At 39.4% G+C, this 24,365-nt stretch overlaps 1 protein-coding gene across 1 annotated transcript; it reads left to right on the forward strand.

Annotated features, from left to right (window-relative positions):
• LOC125260657 (E3 ubiquitin-protein ligase TRIM39-like) lies at window positions 1-23,457 on the forward strand. The gene is made up of 7 exons (XM_048179138.1): window positions 1-240; window positions 956-1,512; window positions 10,775-10,870; window positions 10,994-11,227; window positions 21,166-21,313; window positions 22,667-22,693; window positions 22,813-23,457. Exons 2-7 carry the CDS (start codon window positions 958-960, stop codon window positions 23,346-23,348), a joined length of 1,596 nt encoding a protein of 531 aa, XP_048035095.1. The 5' UTR covers window positions 1-240; window positions 956-957; the 3' UTR covers window positions 23,349-23,457.
• The last annotated feature ends 908 nt before the right edge of the window (window positions 23,458-24,365 follow it).

The raw sequence follows: 24,365 nt of genomic DNA on the forward strand, positions 1-24,365 counted from the left end.
TGTTTAGTGTGTCGATTCTATCAAGTGATAACTTGATATTCTAAACACATTTACAATCTCAGCAGGGATGAATTATGAATTGTTCCATATTCATGATTATGGGCGGATCTATAGCGTCGCTGCAAGTGTGTAAAAGACTTCAGTGAAAGTAAAATTAACAGATGAACAGGAAGCTTCATCAAAGAGCATTTCATTTCAGTAACTCTGAAATCAACAACTAGATCTGATATTCACTCACAGGTAAGTGATGGAAATGTAAGAGCTTGTTCAGTAGTTTAATAGCATGAAGCAGCATCAGATTGTTGGTAAAAGTACTGTATGTAATTTTTTTTTTTTTTTTTTTTTTTTTTTTTTTTGGCTGTAAATAAAAGTTTGAATATTTGGGGTCATGTCACACCTAAGAAAAAATCTGAATTAAAGTCTTTTAAAGAAAAATGGCACCTGATGTTTATTTAGTGGGCTATTTGTTTGAAAAATTACACTTTCACTCCTTTCTGTGTTGTCGTTTATATATAAAAAGACCTTTTCATGATAAAATGTTGTTGTAAAAACCAGTTACATTTACTGTACTGTGGCTCCCAGAGACATATTTAATTTCTGTATTTACAGTAGATTCTTCTTCTGCAGCCCAACAGATCTAACTACAGCCGTGTGAAGCACAAGGCCAGCAGTCTCAGACTGGAAGTTAGAGTCAGAGCTTATAGTCTCAGTGAGGTTAGGGTTAGTCATTTAGGCACTTCCTGTCAGAAACTGCTGTCATGTATGCCTGCTTTGACTGCTTGACAGCGGTTCATAGTTTAAGTTGTTATAATAGTTTTTAATTATAATACTTTTTTTAGCCATGCAACATCCATTTTAGAACATGAACTAAATTACTCAGTGCACAGAACTAGTATTATGAAATTTCCTTTCTTCAGCAATGTAGATAATATATTGTCATTACTTTTCTTTTCAGTCATGGCATCCTCCAGTGGTCCAGCACTAAATGAGGAGCTCCAGTGCTCCATCTGTCTGGAAGTGTTCACTGATCCAGTCACCACTTCATGTGGACACACCTTCTGCAGTACCTGCCTGAGCAAGTGCTGGACAAGCTCTCGGAACTGCTTCTGTCCATTCTGTAACGAAAGATTCAGCAGAAGACCTAATCTCAAGATTAATACAACACTCAGAGAGGTTGTGCAATACTTTAAGAAGAAACGCAAACGAGAAGAATCTGAGGTGTTCTGCGACATCTGTGATGGAAGAAAGGAGAAAGCTCTGATGTCCTGCCTGACGTGTCAAAGCTCTTACTGTGATGATCATCTGGAGCCTCATCTCAGAGTCCCACGGCTAATGAAACACACACTGATCAACGCTGTTGAAAATCTGGAGGATTATATATGCCAGAAACACGAGAGACCTCTGGAGATGTTCTGCAGAGATGATCAGACGACTGTTTGTCTGTCCTGCACTGAAGGAGAACACAGGACTCACAACACTGTTCCTATAGAGGAGGAGAGTCGAGACAAGAAGGTAAAGAGATACAGACAAAACACTTTAAACCTTATAAGGATGACACAATGGCCGTTCCTGGTTATTGTTTGAACAGTAAGAGTTAAGTGTTATAAAACTGCTTTAAAAATTTGATATTTATTTGGACTTTATCCAACAATTTTTTGTAAAATTTTGGTATTCCTTTACTACAAGTGTAATGTTTGCGGGTATGCTAACAATCATAAAGCTAATTCACACCTCACCAACAAATGCATATCTCTTCTGTGGAAAACTCAGGACTGAAAAACATTCATTTAATCATTGTATTCGACCTGATACGATGTTCCACCTGCCTGTCAACATATGTATTTCCATACCTCTGCGCACCCAGACATCACACGTGCTGGAAGGGCTGCCACTTTTGCATAGTTTGTGCTCACTGTTTAATAATTATTTGTTTATAATTCTTATTATTTGTCTCCTCTTGTGATTTAAAGGATTAGTTCACTTTTAAATACACTTTTCCTGATAAATTTACTCACCCCCATGTCATCCAAGATGTTCATGTCTTTCTTTCGTCAGTCGAAAAGAAATGAAGGTTTTTGATGAAAACATTCCAGGATTATTCTCCTTATAGTGCATTTCAATGGCTACCAACAGATTGAAGGTCCAAACTGCAGTTTCCGCATTCTTCATAACGCTTACGCTGAATGTTCTATGCCTTCCCTATTCTACTTACGGAAAAAAAAACTAAACTGGCGCCGCGTTCGTTCCGCAAGTAGAATAGGGAAGGCATAGAACATTCAGCATAAGCGTTATGAAGAATGCGGAAGCGGAAAGTACGTTCAAGGTGATATTTTGTTTATAAATCATAAACAGTTGTATTTTTTTCAAAAATGACCGATCGATTCACTAGATAAGATCCTTATTTCTCATCTGGTATCATTTAAAGCCCTTGAAGCTGCACTGAAACTGTCATTTTGGACCTTCAATCTGTTGGTAGCCATTGAAATGCACTATAAGGAGAATAATCCTGGAATGTTTTCCTCAAAAACCTTCATTTCTTTTCGACTGACGAAAGAAAGACATGAACATCTTGGATGACATGGGGGTGAGTAAATTTATCAGGAAAAGTGTATTTAAAAGTGAACTAATCCTTTAAATCAATGATAAAAGAGGAAGAAAAACAACATTCCTTTTCCTGCCGATGAAGGGAATATCCTCAGGCCTCCTGGCTAGGCTCGCCAAAACTGTCGTGGAAATTCTCAATACAAATCTGACTTCACCACTGACAACTGAAACAACTCCTAGTTGTTAATATAATACTACAGTATCTCAAGGTAATTCCCTGAATTCCTGAATACTTCCAATACAATACAATATTTCCCTGAAGTATGGTGACGGCGTCCCGTCAAGAAGCTACTATCACTACCTCAGTCACACTTTGGCTGTTACTTTTGTTGTCTTTTAAGCGTAGGATCTTCTAATTCTTAGCTGCGCAGCATATACCTGACACAACTTCTAAGTTACTCTTTGCAGAAATGAAGTTTTATTTGTGTCCAGGAGATCACTCGTCACAACAACTGAGTGATTCTCCATGAATAGAAAGATACATGCACATTTAAGTCTTACAGTTGAGTAAATATCAATGTCTTCTTCACTGTGATTTGTTCTGGTGATTGGTTTGTAATGATCTAAGCTAATCATATGACGAGAATCCTTAGTCTGTGTTTTCTGTACATTTCATGTTGACATAAAATATTTCTATCACATTTTTATCACGGTAAATGTTTCTTTGTGAGGTTTGGTTAATGGTGGCTAAAATGCATCTTTACGCACAACTGCCAGCCTGCATGGAGAGCTTCTTGAGACTCCAGAGACACCAGCAGCTTCAAATACCTGTTTGCTGCTCAACACTGGCTTTTTTTTAGCTGACCTTTTAATACAATTCATTTTTTTGACAGGAACTTTCATTAATAAGCCTTTATCTGACCAAGTTCTGCTGTGCTCTAAATCATTCACAAATCTTATGATAATTTGATAATCTCCATTCAGTTTTCACACAATATTAGTTGTTTTCATGCCTTTTGCACAACAATGCAGAAAGAACTTTCTTCCTCCCATATTGCATAAGAACTGTGACTTGCTTAATAATGTGGAACAACCTCTAAGTAGGGTTTCCATAGACCTGGCAAATTTTTTTTGTCTAAGATTGATACCAGTTATCTAAAAGACATGGATAAATAAACAAACAAACATTTTCTTAGAAAAACTGAAATCTGAATGGTTATAGTACTGAAATCTTACTGATATATCACTTGCATAATAATTTGGAACGGGGTGTAGATGAGGCTGGTGACCACCATGGCAGAGCTGAAGAGCTGGAGACTCTGGTGTGGCAGCTATGATGGCTGGAGACTCTGGCATGGTGACCATGATGGCTGGAGATTCTGGTGTGGCAGCCATGTTGGCTGGAGACTCTGGTGTGGCGACCATGATGGCTTGAGACTCTAGTGTGGCGGCAATGATGGCTTGAGACTCTGGTGTGGCGGCCATGATGGCTGCAGACTCTGATGTGGCGGCAATGATTGCTAGAGACTCTGGCGTGGCGGCCATGATGGCTTGAGACTCCGGTGTGGCGGCCATGATGGCTTGAGACTCTGGTGTGGCAGCCATAGAGACAGAGCGCATTTATTATAATCTGAAAACCACGCCCACCGGGGGGGGGAAACAATCCAACCGTCTCCATTAACTTTGTATTGCGTGAGGCTGCCTCCTTGTCTTTTCTGACTTATTACAAAAAATAGAACAATGCCTAAAAGCTGCTGTGTGACAAGGTGTACAGCTAACAAGCTAAAAAAAAAAACAGAAATAAGTTTTTATAAGCTGTCGACCCCAAAAAACGAATGTTTAAGGACACAAACATGGATACAGGGAGTGAGACAGAGCGCAACGGGTCATATTACTATAAGAAATACACTGGAGAGGAACGTAATCGGCGACAACATATGCTAAACAAACAAACAAAACCAAACCATTCATTATTTTTAAAAGGGTGGTTCAGTGGTTTTTTTCTAGGCTTGATTGTGTTTTGGGGGCACAGTTTAACATGTCTTAATGCTTCGTTTTTTTTAAAACGCTGTATTTTTCTTATATTTTACCTTTATTCTACACCTCTGTTTCCACTGTCATATGAACGGCTCATTTCACTTCCTGCTTCTATGAAGCCACTCCTTCCAACATACGCAATGTGCTCGGATTGGTTAGCAGGTTGGTAACTGGCCCAGTGTATCGTGATTCGCTGAACCGTCCGGAAACGCCACGCCCCTTACCATTTGTAGTTAGCGCTTCAGAGGAAATATAAATAATAGTGTCTATATTGCTGTATCAAATTGAGCTGAATCAGACCCAGATGAAGAGGAAAAAGCAGAACCTCTGCAATCGCGGCTTTTAAAGGAAGTTTATGCATGTTATTTCATTTAGTATTTGTGTCAAAGTGTTTAGATATGCTGTCACTGCTGTTTGTTAGCTTTCAATATACAGTTTTATCCTGATTAAAGCTTTACTAAAGCCGAATACATGACTGAGTAGTCGCATTTTTGTAAAGGTAGTGTTTAATTTATAGCATGAACAACTGTTTGTCTATGAACATAGAAGTTTGTTGGTGTTTTTTGCACTAGAACTTAGCTAACTGGCTAGCAGAAACGAGTTGCTCTTTGTATATGTGCTTGATGCATTAAAAATAGCAACAGAACTATACGTTTAAAAGACATGTATAAACAATAAAACGTACTTACAGTTTGAAGCCAATAAACAGAACCTTCTGCTTTTAAAGTGGGAACTGCTCCATCTTTCAGTAAAAGCCTTTGTGCAAATCCAGCATTGAACTTGTGTAGATTCTGGAAGCTGTCTTCCTTAGCACATCCAGTGTAGAAAATATCACGGATTATAATGGGTTCTATATCTTTTGATGCGTTGCATCGCGCCGCTCGCGTCCGGTGTAAACAACTCTTCTGCGCCACATGGCTTCACCCACTTTGTTGCGTGATCCCGGGGGCAGTGTTTATGTTAATAGCAAGGGTTTATGATGTCACCCGGGAAGAAGCTCGTAGTAGTCCAAACCAGCCGTTTTTGTAGGCATTAAACTGCCATAACTTTAAAAGACAATATCTCCGTGTGCATTGAACTTTCAGCGCTGTAACTTTGCAGATACTGTTTATGCTCAAGCAGCAACATTACACACTAACTAAAGTTAAAAAAGTGAAATCGCATGCAACCACCCCTTTAACCATGTCAAAAAATTATTTCACCTGTCGCCGATTATGTTCCCCTCCAATGCGTTTCATATAGTAATATGACCCGTTGTGCTCTGTCTCACTGCCTGTATCCACTTTTGTGTCCTTAAACATTCGTTTTTTGGGGTCGAAAGCTTATAAAAACGTATTTCTGTTTTTTTTAGCTTGTTAGCTGTGCACCTTGTCACACAGCAGCTTGGTCCGTGTACGTTTTGATAGTTTGTTTTCCAATTTGAAATGAAATACGCAGAAACGAGAAAACGGTCGTTTCCCGTTTTTTCGTTTGTTAAAAAAAACGGAAAAACGAGATTTTGACTCGATTTTCTTTTTTTTCGGGTCACGGATAGAAAACGGAAACACGACTTCAAAACTCGTTTTCCACATGTGGGCGGTCATTACACGCCCCTTTCAACCGATTGGTCTATCAAATCTGAGCCAATGAGGTCATCTTCAGTTCGTTCAACAAAATAATAGTCCTCAGTAGATGTCATCAATCGGCTTTCTTCTGTGCAACCTAACGCGTATTTCACAGAAATATGTTTGCACAGATAAAAAAAAGATTAAAAACCTACAGTAAATTTAATTAAGTCTGTTTTTAAGCTGTCATTGTGTTTTTAAAATGTAAAAGCCTCTACATCTGTTACCAAGCGCATGACATCCTTTGGGTTACTACCACCGATCAATAAGGCTATAGACCTTATTTTCCAGAGAAACAAGCGCGCCGCCATCTTTATAAAATTGTCTTTGAACTTCCGCTTTGCGGTAGCTCTGTACATTTCTATGGCATCGTTGTCAAAGAATAATTAGTTGGTTAAGTGGATTTACTTGTTGTAGAGTTAATGAAAGTTATCATGAGCATTGTTATATTTAAAGCAGATGTCTTAACAAATGTCAGTAGACCCGGAGGATTTTAAAACGAGCAGTTCATTCATAAATGTAAGATCGCTGTGGAAATACAAACCGGAAGTCAAAAGACAACGAGCGCAACGCTGAAAAGGGGCGGGGCTACATAAGGTCAATAGCCTACATAATGATAGACTATTCTCTATTATAGATCAGTGGCTACTGCACTCATTTTTTTTTTCTTATTTTAATGTTTTGTTTACATTTTATACATTTAAATTCAATCATTTAGCAGACGCATTCCTTGCAGTAGACTATGCAGTCATATTAGAAAATAGGCACTAGGTGGCAACACCTAATAACGGTATCACCATCGGGGGGCTTTTTAGTTTACCTTAGCTTATAAATGGCCATACAGATTTTATCTCTTAAATTAAACACTTTTATGAACACAGTGAACATTATTATATGTCACAGTTTACTTGCTATCCTCACTTTTTCTGTCTTTCCTTCGCTTTTGAATGAATTAGCTATAAATGGCCCTGAACATTTTACTTTCAATTTCGATTTAACGGCTATTGGCGATTCTGCGTCAATTGCTTTAGTGGACAACAGCAAAACAAAAACTCTTGTATATTAAACATAGAACTTTTATTATCTTTGTAATTATTTTATTATCTTTTATCATCTTTGTAATTATTTTATTTTGTAAATATTCGTGGCTTAAACAGCGGGAAAATTTACTGTATGCAGTTCTGTGGATGTTTTGAAAAACTTAAACTAAACGAAAATTATTGTTGCTTTGTCAATATAATTTCTGTTTTTCCCCCCTGACTTTCAACTGATGCGATCATCGTTTCATTAACCGACAAGATTATATTAAATTAGAATTAAACGAAATTTGATAAATGTCTGTGAATCATTAAAAAATCCCAGGGGTTTAGTTTTAGCCTACATGAACAAATAGCAGAATAAACAACAGAACATGAGGATTCATCATCATCACGCACCTGCTGCGCTTCTGTGAACGGAGAACAAAGGATTCAATTATATAAAATGAATAAATAGCCTATGTCTATGCGCGAAATTTATTTCACTTAAGTAATTAACATATTACCAAAATGAAAGGGGGAAAAAATGCGACAATATGAGTGTCGGTTCATTTTTGAGAAGTTCATAGAAAGGAAACCGAGACGGCAGAACATTTATTTGTTTATTTTACGAGCAATGTTTTGTTTTTATTGTGAGTGTACAAAAATAATAGGCCTATTTAACCCTTCACAGATTCGAATGGTGTTGCATATATTTGACCATAAATGTCTGAGTATTTTAAGTTGTTTCCGCTTTTAGGATAAGAAAATTCAAGTGAACGCGTCGGCGCCTCACGCGCAACATCAGTTTTAGTAACTTGACATCACAGCCTGTTAAATGTCAAAATAACATAGGCTACATTCAACCAAATATATAAAAAGTTATACTGCTCATTTTAAGTAGTCTGTGTAGGCTACAATAAAAGCGTTTAAATAATAAATAGTGAATCGTGAATATTGAAACATTTGGATTTGTGTCAAATTAGAGAGGTAGTTATAACGCCGGATTCTGTTTCAATTCAGCTTTAAATTAATTCGTTTTGGCTTAACATTTATATATTATTTTTGTCATAACTAAAATAGCTATGTAGCTGTAATTTTGATCTTTAATGTTTGATCTTTACATATTCCCTCAATCTTTTAACCAAAGGGTTATTAACATTAGCCTATATTCAGCAGGCAATGTTAGGCTATATAAAATAAATAAATAAAGAGAGATGAGCTATTGTTCGTTTTTCAAAATTGCTTACACTACTTATTTATTGTGATTTATTCTATTTATTCAAAATAGAATAAAATAAAAACTAGTTTTTTTTTTTTTTTTTTTTTTAAATCTGTGTGGGTAGTGCAGTTTCACTATGCATATTAAACTACAAACAGCATTACAACAGTCTGTGTGCTGATTAACATTTCTGAAATAAATATTTCTGTGAAATACGCGTTATTGCACAGAAGAAAGCCGATTTATGACATCTACTGATATAGCGGCAGAGGACTGTTATTTTGTTGAACGAACTAAAGATGACGTCACTGGCTCAGATTTGATTGACCAATCGGCTGAAAGGGGCGTGTAATGACCGCCCACATGTGGAAAACGAGTTTTGAAGTCGTGTTTCCGTTTTCTATCCGTGACCCGAAAAAACGAAAATCGAGTCAAAATCTCGTTTTTCCGTTTTTTTTAACAAACAAAAAAACGGGAAACGACCGTTTTCTCGTTTCTGCGTATTTCATTTCAAATTGGAAAACAAACTATCAAAACGTACACGGACCCAGCTTTTAGACATTGTTTTGTTTTTTATAATAAGTCAGAAAAGACAAGAAGGCAGCCTCACGCAATATAAAGTCAATGGAGACGGTTGGATTGTTTTCCCCCCCGGTGGGCGTGGTTTTCAGATTATGACGCGTGTCGCTCTGTCTCTATGACGGCTGAAGATTCTGGATTTGGGACCACCAGACTTGGAAGCGCTGTGAGCACTGGACTTGGAATTGCTGGAAACCATGCTACGTTGGCCAACGAAGCTTGATGCACTCTAGACTTTAACAAGGGTAACACAGCTGAACGAAATCAAACAAACATTTGAACAGAACATAGATACTGGGAAGTGAAGTTCATAAAGGACAAGCCCAGAAGTCAGAAAGAGTGCCCAATGTGGAGATTAATGCACTCCAGCTGATGAGTGTGACAGTTTGTGACCATAATTTCGAGATGGCAACCCGTGACGTTCTATATATGCACTATTATGACATGCAGCAAGATGGCCAGTGTGTGTTGCCGGCCATCTGCATTTGTGTTTGTGTTGTTTTTATCAACCTTTTTTAAAAATGCCGACTCTCTGCAGTTGTATGATTTCCAAACGTGTTAAACTACCTCATGTCTCAAAGCACATAACATAATAATGAATGTAAACAACTAAAAGAGCACTGACCTGTACCACCTGACTGCTACAGATTCATTCCTGTGTTGATAGTGTTACCATTGAAACACAGACTGAGGGGTATGATTGGACAAACATTATTATACCTTATTTTGATAATCAATTAGTTGTCTTATTATTCAATTATTCGGATAAAAAAAGGTCCAATTTTCTTTATTTTATTTTCTTGACAAAACACACTATTCCACATCCTGCCCAATGCAGTTTTTCAAACAAATGTGCCAACTGAATTATTACTAAGTTACTACTCTCATAAAATGTGCCAACTGAATTATTACTAAGTTATACTCTCATAAAATACTTGAATTACATGTTGACTTTTAAACCTAAATTTAACATCCAACAACAGATATTTCCAAAAAGTTTGTTTAAGTTAAGTTTATATTTTGGCACTTAATTTTATGTGTTTATGTGTTTTACTTATTCAATAAAGTTTGATGTTTCACGCAGACTGTCAGGATGAGCCTTCATGCAAAATTTAAACATTCATGTGAATTTTATAGATAAGAATATAGCTGTGCAATGAAAGCTTTGTACTGAGGAAACACGGATCTGTCAAAGCGCTGGCAGGACAAGCCATGTTAAACATTACGCTAATGCATTAGCTTGAAGCTTAAAATAAAGAATTCTCATGTTTTGGGCAGCTTGGATCACGTACCATTCCCGCAGCAGCTCATTCTGTTTCCTCCACTATTTTTAGATGCATTTTGTTCATAGAAATGCGTAATTCAGTGCTGTAATTTGACGCAACTGGTGGAAGTTTTCCATGCACAGTGCGAAGACACGACTAATCAATAATGAGAATCATTGTCGATTTTCATTATCAATTATTATTTATTATTATCAGTTAGTTGTTTCAGCCCTAATAAATACATATAAATACATTTAGACTACTTAACTTAGTGATTGCTATCGGGATCTCGACAACAAAAAATGTTTTGGAAGCAAATCAACTACCCTGCAAATTGTTTTTTATTATATATATCTGCTTAAAGCTGTTTTTCCATTGTCTACTTTTAAGAATAAAAATGTTATCCTCAAAGACAATAACTAAAAGGCAAATGTTAAATTCATTTGCTCTTTTAATGAGAATTTTTTTTTTCAGAGGATTAAGTTATCTGTTTTTCTCTGTATGTAGATTAATCTGGCTAAGAGACATACTGACATTTATCAGATGATCCAGGACAGAATGGAGAAGATTCAAGAGATCCAGGACTCAGTAGAGCTGAGAAAGGTGAGTGGAAGTTAAAACATTGTTAAATTGATAATGCATTATAATATTTGAATCTGCTTAATGTTCTCAATTAAATTGATAAAAACTTAATAGATTAATCTATCATTTGTTCTCATTCATCAGAAGAACATGGAGAAAGAGAAATCCTCCAGTGTTGAGCTCTTCACTGATCTGATCTGCTCCTTTGAGAGATGTCAGTCTGAGCTTCTGAAGATGATGGAGAAACAGCAAAAAGCAGCAGAGAAACAGGGTGAAGATCTAATTAAAGAGCTAGAGCAGGAAATCACTGAGCTGAAGAAGAGAAACACTGAGCTGGAGCAGATCTCACACATTGACGATCATTTTCAAGTCATACAGGTCTGAACATCTTTCTAATCATTTACAGCATTACAGGACAAACACTGTTACCAAACCTGATGAGCTGATTGACCATTTTGTTTGTACCAGTCTTTTAGAAATTGTACAAAAGAAACATATAATGTAATAAAAAAAAGTCACATTTGAAAAGATTATTTCCCTTTCAGTTGGTCACGTTCGACGTACGTCAGTAGCAGTGGGCCCGTTACTTTAAAAAAGTAATTAGTTATAGTTACTAGTTACTTCTCAAATAGTAACGGAGTTAGTAACTGAGTTACATCATTATAAAGTAACTAATTACCAGGGAAAGTAACTATTGCGTTACTTAAAAAAAAAAAAAAAAAAAAAAAAAATATGCCAAATAAATTGAATGCCCCCAATATTACATTTAAGTCTAAGAATAAATTATTCTTGATGCGACTCCTGACTCATGATCCGCTCTTGCTCACGACATTAAATTTCTCTGTACTGTGTTGGTAGCCATTAAAGAAAACGTAGGTTCATATTTATGTTTAAATAGTCCTATGTTATGTTTTAAATCCATTTATTCGATTATGAAAAGTGAACAGCGTGAGTATAAAGGGGGTCGCACACCGGACGCGAAGCTCGGCGCCGCGCCGAGCAGCGCCACGCCACGTCTCAGGTATCTCACACCGGACGCGCACATTCTATACGCGCGAGCTCAATTTTGAATCGGCTTCTGACAGAAGAGCTGCACGATGAGTTCTTACTTTATTTATTATTTATTTTTTTTTATTTGTATTGAATAATAGCTGACTTTTGAAGGTTCATTAATGAAGATCACATTATGTCTGTTATTGTTTTGTTGTATCGGTTGTCTAGGCAACTATGTTATTGTAGCAATATTATTTAACTAACGTTAACTAGCTAGTCCTAATAAAAACGTTAGCAAAACAAGTTATTTCGGTAACACTTTACAATAAAGTTTCATTTGTTATCATAGTTAATGTATTAGGTTAACTAACATGAACTATGAGCATTTGTTACAGTATTTATTAAGCTTTGTTAACTTAATGTTAGTTAAAAAACAGTTGTTCTTTGTTCATGTTAGTTCAGTGCATTAACTAATGTTAAATACAACTTTGATTTTAATAATGTATTAGTAAATGTTGTCATTAACTTAAACAAAGATTAATAAAGGCTGTATAAGTGCAGTTCATTATTAGTTCATGATAACTAATGTATAATAATATATAATATATTTAATATTTCGTATTTTGTGGGGATTTCACAGTACTAAAGAATATTAACTTCTAAATTATGCAGTATTCAACAGACATAATTACATTATATTATATATTTATCCAATGTAGACTATGAAGGTTTTTGAATGCCCTGTTTTTATGTCCTCCTCAAACAGATCAAATATTGACGGACAACAAAAAAACTGCTGCACTGCTACTGCTACGTCGAAGACTGAAAAATAGAGGCAATCGAATTTGCCTGTGCTTTGTTATTTCGCATCACTGAGGTTAGTGTATGGAAAAATGGCACAAAAGAGCAAAATAATATATTAGAAAGGGCTACGTTTATTATACATTTTCCCCAAATATGTTTAGACCTTACTCAAGCTGTTGAACTCAGAATGTAAAACAAGTGTATCTTGTAGCACAGGGTGAAATCAGTATGTACATTGACGATTTGAGGTAAATATAATATAAATTTAATATAAAACCTTGAAATGGCGCTCTGTGGCGCGGCACGATTTTGAACAACTTCCTGAGTCGTAGCTGGGCGCCGCGGACAGGCGCCGAATGTCGCCGCCGGTGTGCGTACTCTCATAGAAAACAATGTGTTCGAATTTTAAAGACGTGGAGCGGTGCTGCGCGGCGCCGAGCTTCGCGTCCGGTGTGCGACCCCCTTAAGGGGGGTCTAAACATATTTGGGGAAAATGTATAATAAACGTAGCCCTTTCTAATATATTATTTTGCTCTTTTGTGCCATTTTTCCATACACTAACCTCAGTGATGCGAAATAACAAAGCACAGGCAAATTCGATTGCCTCTATTTTTCAGTCTTCGACGTAGCAGTAGCAGTGCAGCAGTTTTTTTGTTGTCCGTCAATATTTGATCTGTTTGAGGAGGACATAAAAAACAGGGCATTCAAAAACCTTCATAGTCTACATTGGATAAATATATAATATAATGTAATTATGTCTGTTGAATACTGCATAATTTAGAAGTTAATATTCTTTAGTACTGTGAAATCCCCACAAAATACGAAATATTAAATATATTATATATTATTATACATTAGTTATCATGAACTAATAATGAACTGCACTTATACAGCCTTTATTAATCTTTGTTTAAGTTAATGACAACATTTACTAATACATTATTAAAATCAAAGTTGTATTTAACATTAGTTAATGCACTGAACTAACATGAACAAAGAACAACTGTTTTTTAACTAACATTAAGTTAACAAAGCTTAATAAATACTGTAACAAATGCTCATAGTTCATGTTAGTTAACCTAATACATTAACTATGATAACAAATGAAACTTTATTGTAAAGTGTTACCGAAATAACTTGTTTTGCTAACGTTTTTACTCGGACTAGCTAGTTAAAGTCCCTGTAAAGTCAATTCTGAGAATTCTTTCTAAACACTTTATAAATGTTACAAATGTATTGCTGAAAGACATTACAAAGTCTGTGAATTGTGTAATGCTTAATTGTGAAGTTAGAGCGTTAAACAGTTTTTCACCAAGTCTCTGCTCAGGATTTTTTGGGCGGAGCTAAAACGGGGGTCTAATGACGCACATCGTCCCCCGAGCATGGCCCCGCCCCTAAGACTATATAACTGTCGATGACGCACCGAGTGTGGCGCCGCCTCTACAGCGGTTCACTCGCTCAATCTCGAGTGTCATTACAGTTATACAGCCCTTTGCACATTTAGCTAATAATGCCTTCGTCACGCAAATGCATATTACATGGTTGTTAAAATATACAATATGCTCGGTCTCCTTATTTATAAACTTTAATCAGACAGCTGGGATTCACAGATAATCCGCTGTTTTTGGTGAATGTGACTGAACAGACCTCGGCCCCCCTCCCGCCTCGGCCTTCTTACCGTCCCGACGATAACCGATGATATATGGGGCCGGACAGAGTCTCTCCCGTCCCGGCCTTTATCCTCCCGTCTCGCGGCACCGTCATTTGTCAACTCGACAACAGTTCGGCTGTGATTCTTTTGTTTATATGCATCACAGTATGTTTGACTCATTAGACAAGTAAGTTGAGACGGCAGCTCTCGCGAGTGGGTGTGGTTTCAGCGCCGACAGCGGACACGCCCCCAGCGTTTGAGAGCAGAGAGCGCTGCCTATTTTTTCGAGATTTTGATAACTTACTTAATTTACTTGCAGATTTTTTTAAATCATTAAAATTTGGCAGGGTGGTTAATAACACATTTTTCTGTGGTGTGACAAACTCAAAACACATACTTTAAAATGACTTTACAGGGACTTTAACGTTAGTTAAATAATATTGCTACAATGTAACATAGTTGCCTAGACAACCGATACAACAAAACAATAACAGACATAATGTGATCTTCATTAATGAACCTTCAAAAGTCAGCTATTATTCAATACAAATAAATAAAAAAAAAAAAAAGAAATAAGAACTCATCGTGCAGCTCTTCTGTCAGAAGCCGATTCAAAATTGAGCTTGCGCGTATAGAATGTGCGCGTCCGGTGTGAGATACCTGAGACGCGGCGTGGCGCGGCGCGGCGCCGAGCTTCGCGTCCGGTGTGCGACCCCCTTTAAGATGCATCATAAGATGCGCAAATATATCGGGAGACATGGAGTGGGTCAGACATGATTTTAAACACTTCATTAAGTTTTGTTTTATAGAAAGCCTCTCTTTAAAGTGAATTTCGTTTTGTAAAAATTGTATCTTAATTTAATCAATGTTTCATCAACCAATTGCTTGGATTTAATATATAACAAGCAAATATAGCAGACAATAAAATCATGACATGGAGGCGCGGGCGCGATCACTGGCGCGTGAACTGGAGCGCGTCTTATAGGCTAAATGAACCAAAACTCAGAGGCTGCTTGCCTCGCAGACATGAGAAATATATCTATAGAATGCTTGAAATATCCACTTTAACGAAAATGAAGTAATTAAACACGAAAATAAAGAGGCTACTCTGATTATATAGCCTAATCCGAATGAAATGTGCGTTATCTCTCTAGGCACGTCCATATGAGCAGATGATCAGCAATGAGAATCAGCAATGTCAACTTCATCTTTGCAGCCGACACTGATTCAGAAAACATTACTTTATTAATAAACAATTAAAATGTATCCTTGCTGTTTTTGTCACACTCATAATCATTACTTTTGCCGGTTCTTTATGGCAATTATGTGTAGCGATGTACAGTTATTAATCAATTTATGGATGAAATATGAATATCATAATTCAGAAAGCTTTATGACGTTCATATATCGACCCAACGGGGAATTAAACATATATGGTGAATTAACTACAACGAATTATAATCAATCACATATATGATTAGTTCTGGTTTAATAATTATGTGGAAAACTATCAGTTCGTCCACCGAAACGGAAAATTATCCACAGATTATCACGACAGAAATGTTATTCTCGGGCCGGGAGACTAACTTTCTATCATAGCCTCCAAATATAGAGCAAGGATATTAGAATCAGAACGTTAAAGTGACTCGGTTGTTGCTAAAATGAGCAAGTGAACAAAAAAGCATGGATATAATGAGTTTAATATACGAAACGGGTAATACACAGGTTATACGGCTAAATGGACACAAGTAAATACAAATACATACAAAGTAGAAGGAGAGGCAGAAACGAAAGAGATGATCAAAGCAGGTCAAATTGCAACAGTTCACCTTTAAGAGCCAGCAAGGAAACTCAGTATTTAAAATCGTAAAAACTTTATACTTGCATAGGTTAGTCAGGGTGCTTGGAGTTTCGGAGCGCTCGGTTTGATAGTTGCTTCTTCTTCCGGAGGTTGTTTCGGCGAAGTTTCAAACGAAGGTTTAACTGTTGTAATATGACCGGAAAATAAAGAAGAGAGTCCGTCTTGCTGGCAGGAACTCGTGCAGAAAACTTGTGCCACCAAAAGACGCGTGTCATGGTGTTTTAAAGACAACAGACCAGAACGCCTTCTTGATAACGTCCTCCAATGCTAGCGTTGCAATTTGGCGGGTTTCCACATTCCTTTGTCCTGTCTCCCGAATAAATTTATGGTATGTTGAATCAGTGCATTTTCTTCATAGTGTTATTAAACATTGAACGATGCATTTGACAGAAATGTAACGTACATCAGTGAATAGCTCGGATTCACAGCTTTACGGAGAAATCAAACTCGACAGGTGTCTCTCGTCATATAAAGAAGATACCCTTTACACTCTATTACTACAGTTTCACATGAAGACTAACCTACTATAGTCAATTCTACAATTCTACACTAGTAACACATACATGCAGCGAGCACTACAATGGCAGATACATTCATATTTGTAGGTATAATGTTTGTGCATATGTAGGGGAGCCGTGTGTGTGTGTGTGTCTGTGGGTGTGTGCGTGTATTTTCCTTTTATGACCGTTTGGAATTTGGACCTGGTCCCTAGAAATCCGATCCGTGGTGTTGCACCCCCTTTGAAGTCGCGGAGGAGAGGTTAGGGGACTTATCGAAACAGTCATAAAAAGAGTCTCGTGATCCATTAGTGTCTGCCGGGCCGGAATCGATGTAAGATTTACAAACCAAAGTTCCGTGAATTGAGGCTTAAACACAGTTTATGGTGGGACCTGCTCATCCTTGAGACTGTGCAGACCCTACATATGCGTGCCCTTGAGTGCTATATAGCCTATGTAAACGCTCCTTATTATGGTTTATTCTCTCCAGTATTTAAGAAATTAAATTAATATAAATGTGATTAGTCAACTAATAGCTTAAACGAACAACTACTAGTCGACTAGAAAAAAACTCATTTCACATATTTTTGATCAAGCATCAAAAATGGTATTCTGGTTTGAGATCGCGCTTCGCACGCATGCTCTGACAGACACACACACAGCGCATCATACATTATCATCAGTTTAAAATTATATTTGTGTATGACTAACCACAGCACACACCAGAGAAAAAAACTTTGCAGGTCCTATGGCTGAGAGAGAGCTTACTCGGATGAAAACCGCTTCAGTGAGCTCAATTATAGTAACGCGGCATTTTTTTGGTCAGTAACGCTAACGGCGTTGTAACGGGAGAAAAAGTAATTCGTTTGATTACTCGTTACTGAAAAAAGTAACGGCGTTAGTTATAACGTTATTCCCATCACTGGTCAGTAGTGACCAACGAATTGGGATATCGCTAGAGAGCCCTATCAGCTTCGAGTGAACTAAAACAATCCAATGGAATTGGCGTGCGATATTTGCATAATGCGCACTGCCTCCGTCAGATGTATATAAATAAGAAGCAGATGCAATCGCACTCTGTCTTTCGCTGAGGAGCCAAACGTTTGGTGTCCTGCTTCAGACTTCACTAAAGTGAAACTAAAAGAGCATCTTTGAAGATTCCAGCGTCTTTTTGTGTTAGTGTGAAGGCACAACAGCGAGGTCGCGAGCTTCCCGGGGAGCCTGAGCTTAAAGCTCTCAACTGCTGTTTTAACAGCAACTGAATTTCGCATATAAAACTGAATTTCCCATATAAAACATCGCGTCACTCCCTGTGTGCAGGGTGATCTGAGGATCACGGTTAGGGCTTCCCCGCCGAGCTCCGCTCCACTCTACTCTAAGGTGACAGCGCATTCTGTTGGTCATGCAATGTCTACCTTGGTAGTCCAGCAACGCCACCTCTGGCTGACCTTGGCGGACATGAGGGAAACTGACAAACATCGGTTCCTGGACTCCCTCGTGTCTCTGGTCGGCCTTTTCGGTGACGCAGTGGAGAACTTCGCCTAACAGTTCTCCACCGCACAGAAGCAGGCTGCAGCTATCAAGCATGTCATGCCCCGGCGGTCCGCTGCTGCCTCCACCCTGCCGTCGGCGGCTCAGCCTCAGCCCGCTCGTTGCTGAGGGCGCCAGCCCGCGTCGTCCTCCGCCCCTGCTAAGTCGTCCAAGCAGCAGCCTACACCAGCCAAACAGCAGGGTGCCGGTCGCGGTGCCCAGCCCTTCTCAACCAAGCCAGCTGGTAAGCAGTCGAGGAAGTCCCGGGCCTGAGATGGGCGACCTGGAGGGGAAGGATCCTGCTCTTCGGGAGAGTTTTCCATCATCTCTCCCACCCCCGGAGGAGGGCCAGGGGGAATTTGTGAACTTGTCTGTCTGTCTACCGCCGCTGGCTCTCCGGAGACCAGCGGTACCCACTTCCTCACAAAAAGAGCAGTTTCCCCAACCTCCAGGTCACAAGAGGGCGCCCGCCATTCAAGATGCTCACGCAGAAGCGCATTTTCGAATGCGTCCGTCCCCAGGATTGGTTTGCAGCGATCGACCTGAAGGACGCGTACTTTCATGTCTCGATTCTGCCTCGAGCATATCAGTACAAATTCCTACCCTTCGGGCTGGCCCTGTCGCCCCACGTCTTCATGAAGGTTGCGGAGGCGGACATTGTTCCCCTCAAGGAACAGGGCGTTTGCATCCTCAACTACCTCGACGACTGGTTGATCCTGGCCAGCTCGCGAGAGCAGTTGTGCGAACACAGGGACATGGTTCTAGCTCACCTCAGCCGGTTGGGTCTTCGGGTCAACAGGACCTCCTGACTCAGAGACGGGGCACCCTGTGGCACCCGCGTCCCGACCTGTGGAACCTCCACGTGTGGTCCCTGGACGGGATGCGGAGGTTCTGAGTGATCTCCCGCAAGGGGTTGTAGACACCATCACTTCTGCTAGAACTCCTTCCACGAGGAGCCTCTATGCGTTGAAGTGGAACCTATTCGTTGAATGGTGCTCCTCTCGCCGAGAGGACCCCCGATCATGCTCGGTCAGATCTGTGCTTTCCTTTCTGCAAGAGGGCTTGGAGCGAAGGCTGTCTCCCTCCACCCTCAAGGTGTATGTTGCCGCTATCGCCGCACATCACCATGCAGTTGATGGCAAGTCCCTGGGGAAACACGATCTGATCGTCAGGTTCCTGAGGGGGGCGAGGAGACTGAATCCTCCTCGCCCTCCCTCCATACCCTCTAGGGATCTGACCCTGGTTCTTACATCTCTCCGGGGTCATCCCTTCGAACCTCTGCAATCAGTTGAGTTAAAAGTACTGTCTCTTAAGACCGTCCTCCTGGTTGCATTGGCTGCTTTTAAGAGGGTAGGGGATCTGCACGCATTTTCGGTCGACGAATCGTGCCTAGAATTCGGGCCCGGTGACTCTCACATTATCCTGAGACCCCGGCCCGGATATGTGCCCAAGGTTCCTACCACTCCCTTCAGAGATCAGGTAGTGAACCTGCAAGCGCTACCTTCGGAGGAGACAGACCCAGCCCTAGCGTCGCTCTGTCCCGTCCGCGCTCTGCGTGTGTATGTTGACAGAACTCGAAGCTTCAGGACTTCAGATCAGCTCTTTGTCTGTTATGGAGGCCAGCAGAAGGGAAAGGCTGTCTCCAAGCAGAGGATGGCCCACTGGATAGTGGATGCCATCGCCCTGGCGTACGAATCCCAGGGCGTGCCTTGCCCGTTGGGGTTGAGAGCCCACTCCACCAGAGGAGTGGCCTCTTCCTAGGCACTGGCTCAGGGCACCTCGCTGACAAATATCTGTAGAGCTGCGGGCTGGGCGACACCTAACACGTTCGCTAGGTTTTATAGCCTATGTGTAGAGCCGGTATCTTCCCGTCTACTCACTTCCACCAGCCGGTAGACGCGTTGAAGCCGCTTTAAGTGTCAGCTTGCAATGCCACTCCTGCCCCCTGGGCCGGATACGTGCATCTATTGACTCCAGTCGTGTTCCCCGCTTGGCAAACCCTGTCGAGTTCCTCCGCCTCCCCCTTCGGCTCGGACATTGCGGAGTGTCTGATGCCAGGCCAACATCCGTCTCTGACGTTGTCTGTTGGCTGGGTTCCATATGTTGTGACTCCTCTACGTGAGCGGGCCCATATGTGTAATTGTCCACTGTCTAACTCCCTACGGTGAGCCTGTTTCTTTCCCTTGTCACCTGTCAGATGCGTCTCCCCCCACCAGGTGGAGCCATCCCAGGGACTCCATATGCGTACTTCCCCCCGGGCCAGTCCATATGTGTATTTTCCACATAATTCCTCCCCCACTGGGTAGGTAGTGGCCTCCGCAGCGTTCCCTACGGGTTCGCTTCCCCAGTGTAGTTTAGTTTACTTAGTGGGTATTCGGTTAAAACAGCAGTAAACTCTCTCGGCGTAAGCTCGCCCCCTTCACCGTCCCAGTTGGTGCGACGGGTGGCTAGAGCTTGCGCTGGGCACTGGAAGGGGTTTCGTAACTGTGGCACTGTATTTTGGATCCCAATTCATCGGTCACTACTGACATACGTCGAACGTGACCGACTGAAAGGGAACGTCTCGGTTACGTATGTAACCCTCGTTCCCTGAAGGAGGGAACGGAGACGTACGTCCCGTCGCTACAGTTTCTGTACCCTCGCTGTTGCGCGGACACCATTTGTCTCCTCAGCGAAAAACACAGTGCGATTGCATCTGGTTCCTATTAATATACACCTGACGGAGGTGGTGCGCATTATGCAAATATCGCACTCCAATTCCATTGGCTTGTTTTAGTTCACTCAAAGCTGATAAGGCTCTCTAGCGATATCCCAATTTGTCGGTCACTACTGACGTACGTCTCCGTTCCCTCCTTCATGGATCGAGGGTTACATACGTAACCGAGACGTTAACTGTGTTTTAAAGGTACTGTGTAAAACATTAACTTTAAATATAAAAAAATTACATATTTAACAGTCCTCTCTCTCTCTCCTGCTGTAGATGTGGTTATCCCTGTCCATTCGTCCACACACCAAGAACTGGACTGAGATCAGGATTGACTCTGATGCGAATGTGAACTTGCTGTATAGAGCTGTGACTCTACTGAAGAAAACTCAAGGGACACTAATTGAAAAACTCAGTCAAACTGGTATGTGAATATCAAATACAGTAGTTTTTTTTTGTCAGTATCTATGAAAATATTTATTTTTAAGGATTATTCTGGGTTAAGTCCAAATTAAAGCTGCAATCCATAACGTTTTTTGGTAAAAAAAGTACATAACCAGCCAGTGTTTAAAATCTCCTTACCTTAGCCTGATTCACAACAGTAAGCTTGAAATAAGGTTTTATAATAAAACCATCACTGGTGGATTTCCATAGGAAATTTGAGCATGCTGACATTCATCCTTGCACCATTACATTGCGTCTGTTTACATAAAGAATGAGTCCCAGCTAGTTGGCTATATCATGTGAGGAGGCTGCAGGCGGCTTTATGATGTTAAATTGTAATCCATAAAAGTCCAAATGAAAATCATCAGTGACAACTGGAGATTCACCCGTAGTCAAAAGCAAAAGACTTTGGACTGCGGAATGACTACTGAAATTGAAATCTACAGGTAACGCCAATACACACTAAATACATATCGTCAAGGCAATGCTGCTGTTGTTAACATTAACAACTTGAGAACAAAGTATAACAGTAATAATAATTTGCACGGCTTGATGTTATCTGAGCTAAGTGATCCTTAGATTTAATCATCATTGACAGCACAATTTATTTTGTTTTTTTCTCAGTTAGTAAAAACAAAAATGGCAGATTTGTTACTTAATTGTTCAGATGCCATTTTCCAGTGAAAATTCTTATTTTGGGTCATACTTCCAAGACATAGAATCTGTGATTGCAAAGTACAATATCCACACCGATGTAGTTACTGACATCAAATAAATCTGTGCTGAGGAGCCGTGCCGAGGCACAACCCATGTAAAGATTATAATTCTACAAATAACTGCAGGTTTCAAACAGAGATGGCGACAAAGAGGCAAAACTTATGAACTGCAACTTTAAGTTTAGTTTGTAAGGGATCACACTGTCAAAAATGTAATCATAACACAACTAACCCGTCTGTGTAAAGTTCTATCAATGTTAACTCATGTTAGAGCAGTATTACTTTAATTACAAGGGAAGGATGTAAATATGTGTGACAAACTATAAAATATATAATCTGTCTAAAAAGATTTCGCACCTCAAAAGGACAATACAGCTCAAATCAATTTTTTACTGAATTATTAATAGAGCTTTGATTAAAAAATACAAGCTTCACATTCTCTTATATCCTTATCATGTTTGTCTCATAGACATCCATTATAGTATATTTACTGTAAACACATTCTGCATTCTGTTTTATTAACTGATGTTAATAGATAAACTCACTGTTAATCTGAAATGTGAATGTGAATTATTCCTATAGATAATTCATCATTGTATTGTCATCTGTGTTCACAGGGTTGAAGTGTGTACAGAAGTATGCAGGTATAGTGTGACTGACACCATTTTTTTCAATACACAATACAACAATACTTTATTATAACGTGTATTACATCTGAAAATGTTTGTTCTGAAGTTGACTGATAATGTCTGATCTCTCTCAGTGGAAGTGACTCTGGATCCTGATACAGCAAATCCATATCTCATCCTGTCTGATGATGGAAAACAAGTCAGTCATGGAAACATTAACCAGAATGTCCCAAAAAACCCAAAGAGATTTGAGAGTCTTTGTATTCTGGCAAAAGAGGGATTCAGTTCAGGGAGATTTTACTATGAGGTGCAGGTGAAGGGAAAGACTGAGTGGGATTTAGGAGTGGCCAGAGAATCTATTAACAGGAAGGGGTCAATCACACTGAGTCCTGATAATGGATACTGGACTGTGATTCTGAGGAATGAGAATCAATATATAGCTGCTGATAATCTATCTGTCCCTTTATCTCTGAGAGCGAAACCTGAGAAGGTGGGAGTGTTTGTGGATTATGAGGAGGGTCTGGTCTCTTTTTATGACGTGGACTCCAGATCTCATATCTACTCTTTCACTAGTCAGACTTTCACTGACAAACTCTATCCATTTTTTGGCCCATGCCATAATGATAAAGGTAAGAACTCAAACCCACTTATCATCACACCTGTCAACTGAGACAAACAAATAAATAAAATAAAATCTGAAAAGATTTCTATTTTTAGAATATGTAAATTGAGTGGAGTTTGGGTTCCTTGCCGCTGTCGCCTTTAGCTTGCTTAGTTGGGGACACTTGACATTTGACTTGACATTTGATATTCAATAGTATTCCTGACATTTATTCAACAGTGCTTCTGATCTGCCTGCATTGACACTATTCTTTAAGAGCTGCTGTGCAGCCAAATTATGTACCAGTTATCAATGTAAAGCTGTTTTGACACAATCTGCATTGTAAAAAGCGCTATATAAATAAAGGTGACTTGACTTGACTTAAATTAAATGGCTCTCCAAAAACAAACTATAATGAAATATTTTTGTTATATGTTGTGTGAAAAAATATTTCATTGCAGTTACATTTCAATGGCCAATTAAGAGTCTATATTTTATAATCAACACAATGATTTGTTTGCTTAACTTCAGTTACTTTGCTTTTGATTTTCAAATGTACTATGCAACTAGTGACAACTCACCTTTTTGAGATTAAAATAGGTCACTTATGGGATTTGCATACAGGGAGTGCAGAATTATTAGGCAAGTTGATTTTCTGATCATATTTTTTTTCCCAAGCACATTTTACCAATTCCAATCCACATCAATCTTAAATTTTGGCAAAATGAGCCAAAAAAGAGATTTAACTCAGACTGAAAAGTCAAAAATTATTAAATACTCATGAGAAGGACGCAATACTAATGCAATACTAGAAATTGCAAAGTTAAAGCATGACCAAGGGACAGCAAAATGCTCATTGGGTCAGCGGGGTCAGACAAAAACAGGTGGAAAAGAAAAGACACGTTAACTGCAAAATAATTAAGAATTATGTGTGAAACCATCAGGAACCCTTTAGTCTCCAGCGCCACCATTTTCCAGAACTGCAACCTACCTGGAGTCTCCAGAAGTGCAAGGTCTCAGGATCTCAGAGACTTAGGTTAGCTAAAGAATCCTAAAAAATGACCCGCACTTGATAAGAATCACAAG

Source organism: Megalobrama amblycephala, linkage group LG24 (assembly GCF_018812025.1).
Source record: "Megalobrama amblycephala isolate DHTTF-2021 linkage group LG24, ASM1881202v1, whole genome shotgun sequence".
In the NCBI taxonomy this organism is placed as follows: Eukaryota; Metazoa; Chordata; class Actinopteri; order Cypriniformes; family Xenocyprididae; genus Megalobrama; species Megalobrama amblycephala.

Excerpts from the sequence above, each read along its gene's own strand:
- LOC125260657 (XM_048179138.1), top strand. The coding sequence starts at position 958 with ATGGCATCCTCCAGTGGTCCAGCACTAAATGAGGAGCTCCAGTGCTCC. Across the intron at positions 1,513-10,774 it reads AGGAGAGTCGAGACAAGAAG|ATTAATCTGGCTAAGAGACA; the intron begins GTAAAGAGATAC and ends CTCTGTATGTAG. Across the intron at positions 21,314-22,666 it reads TGAAAAACTCAGTCAAACTG|GGTTGAAGTGTGTACAGAAG; the intron begins GTATGTGAATAT and ends CTGTGTTCACAG.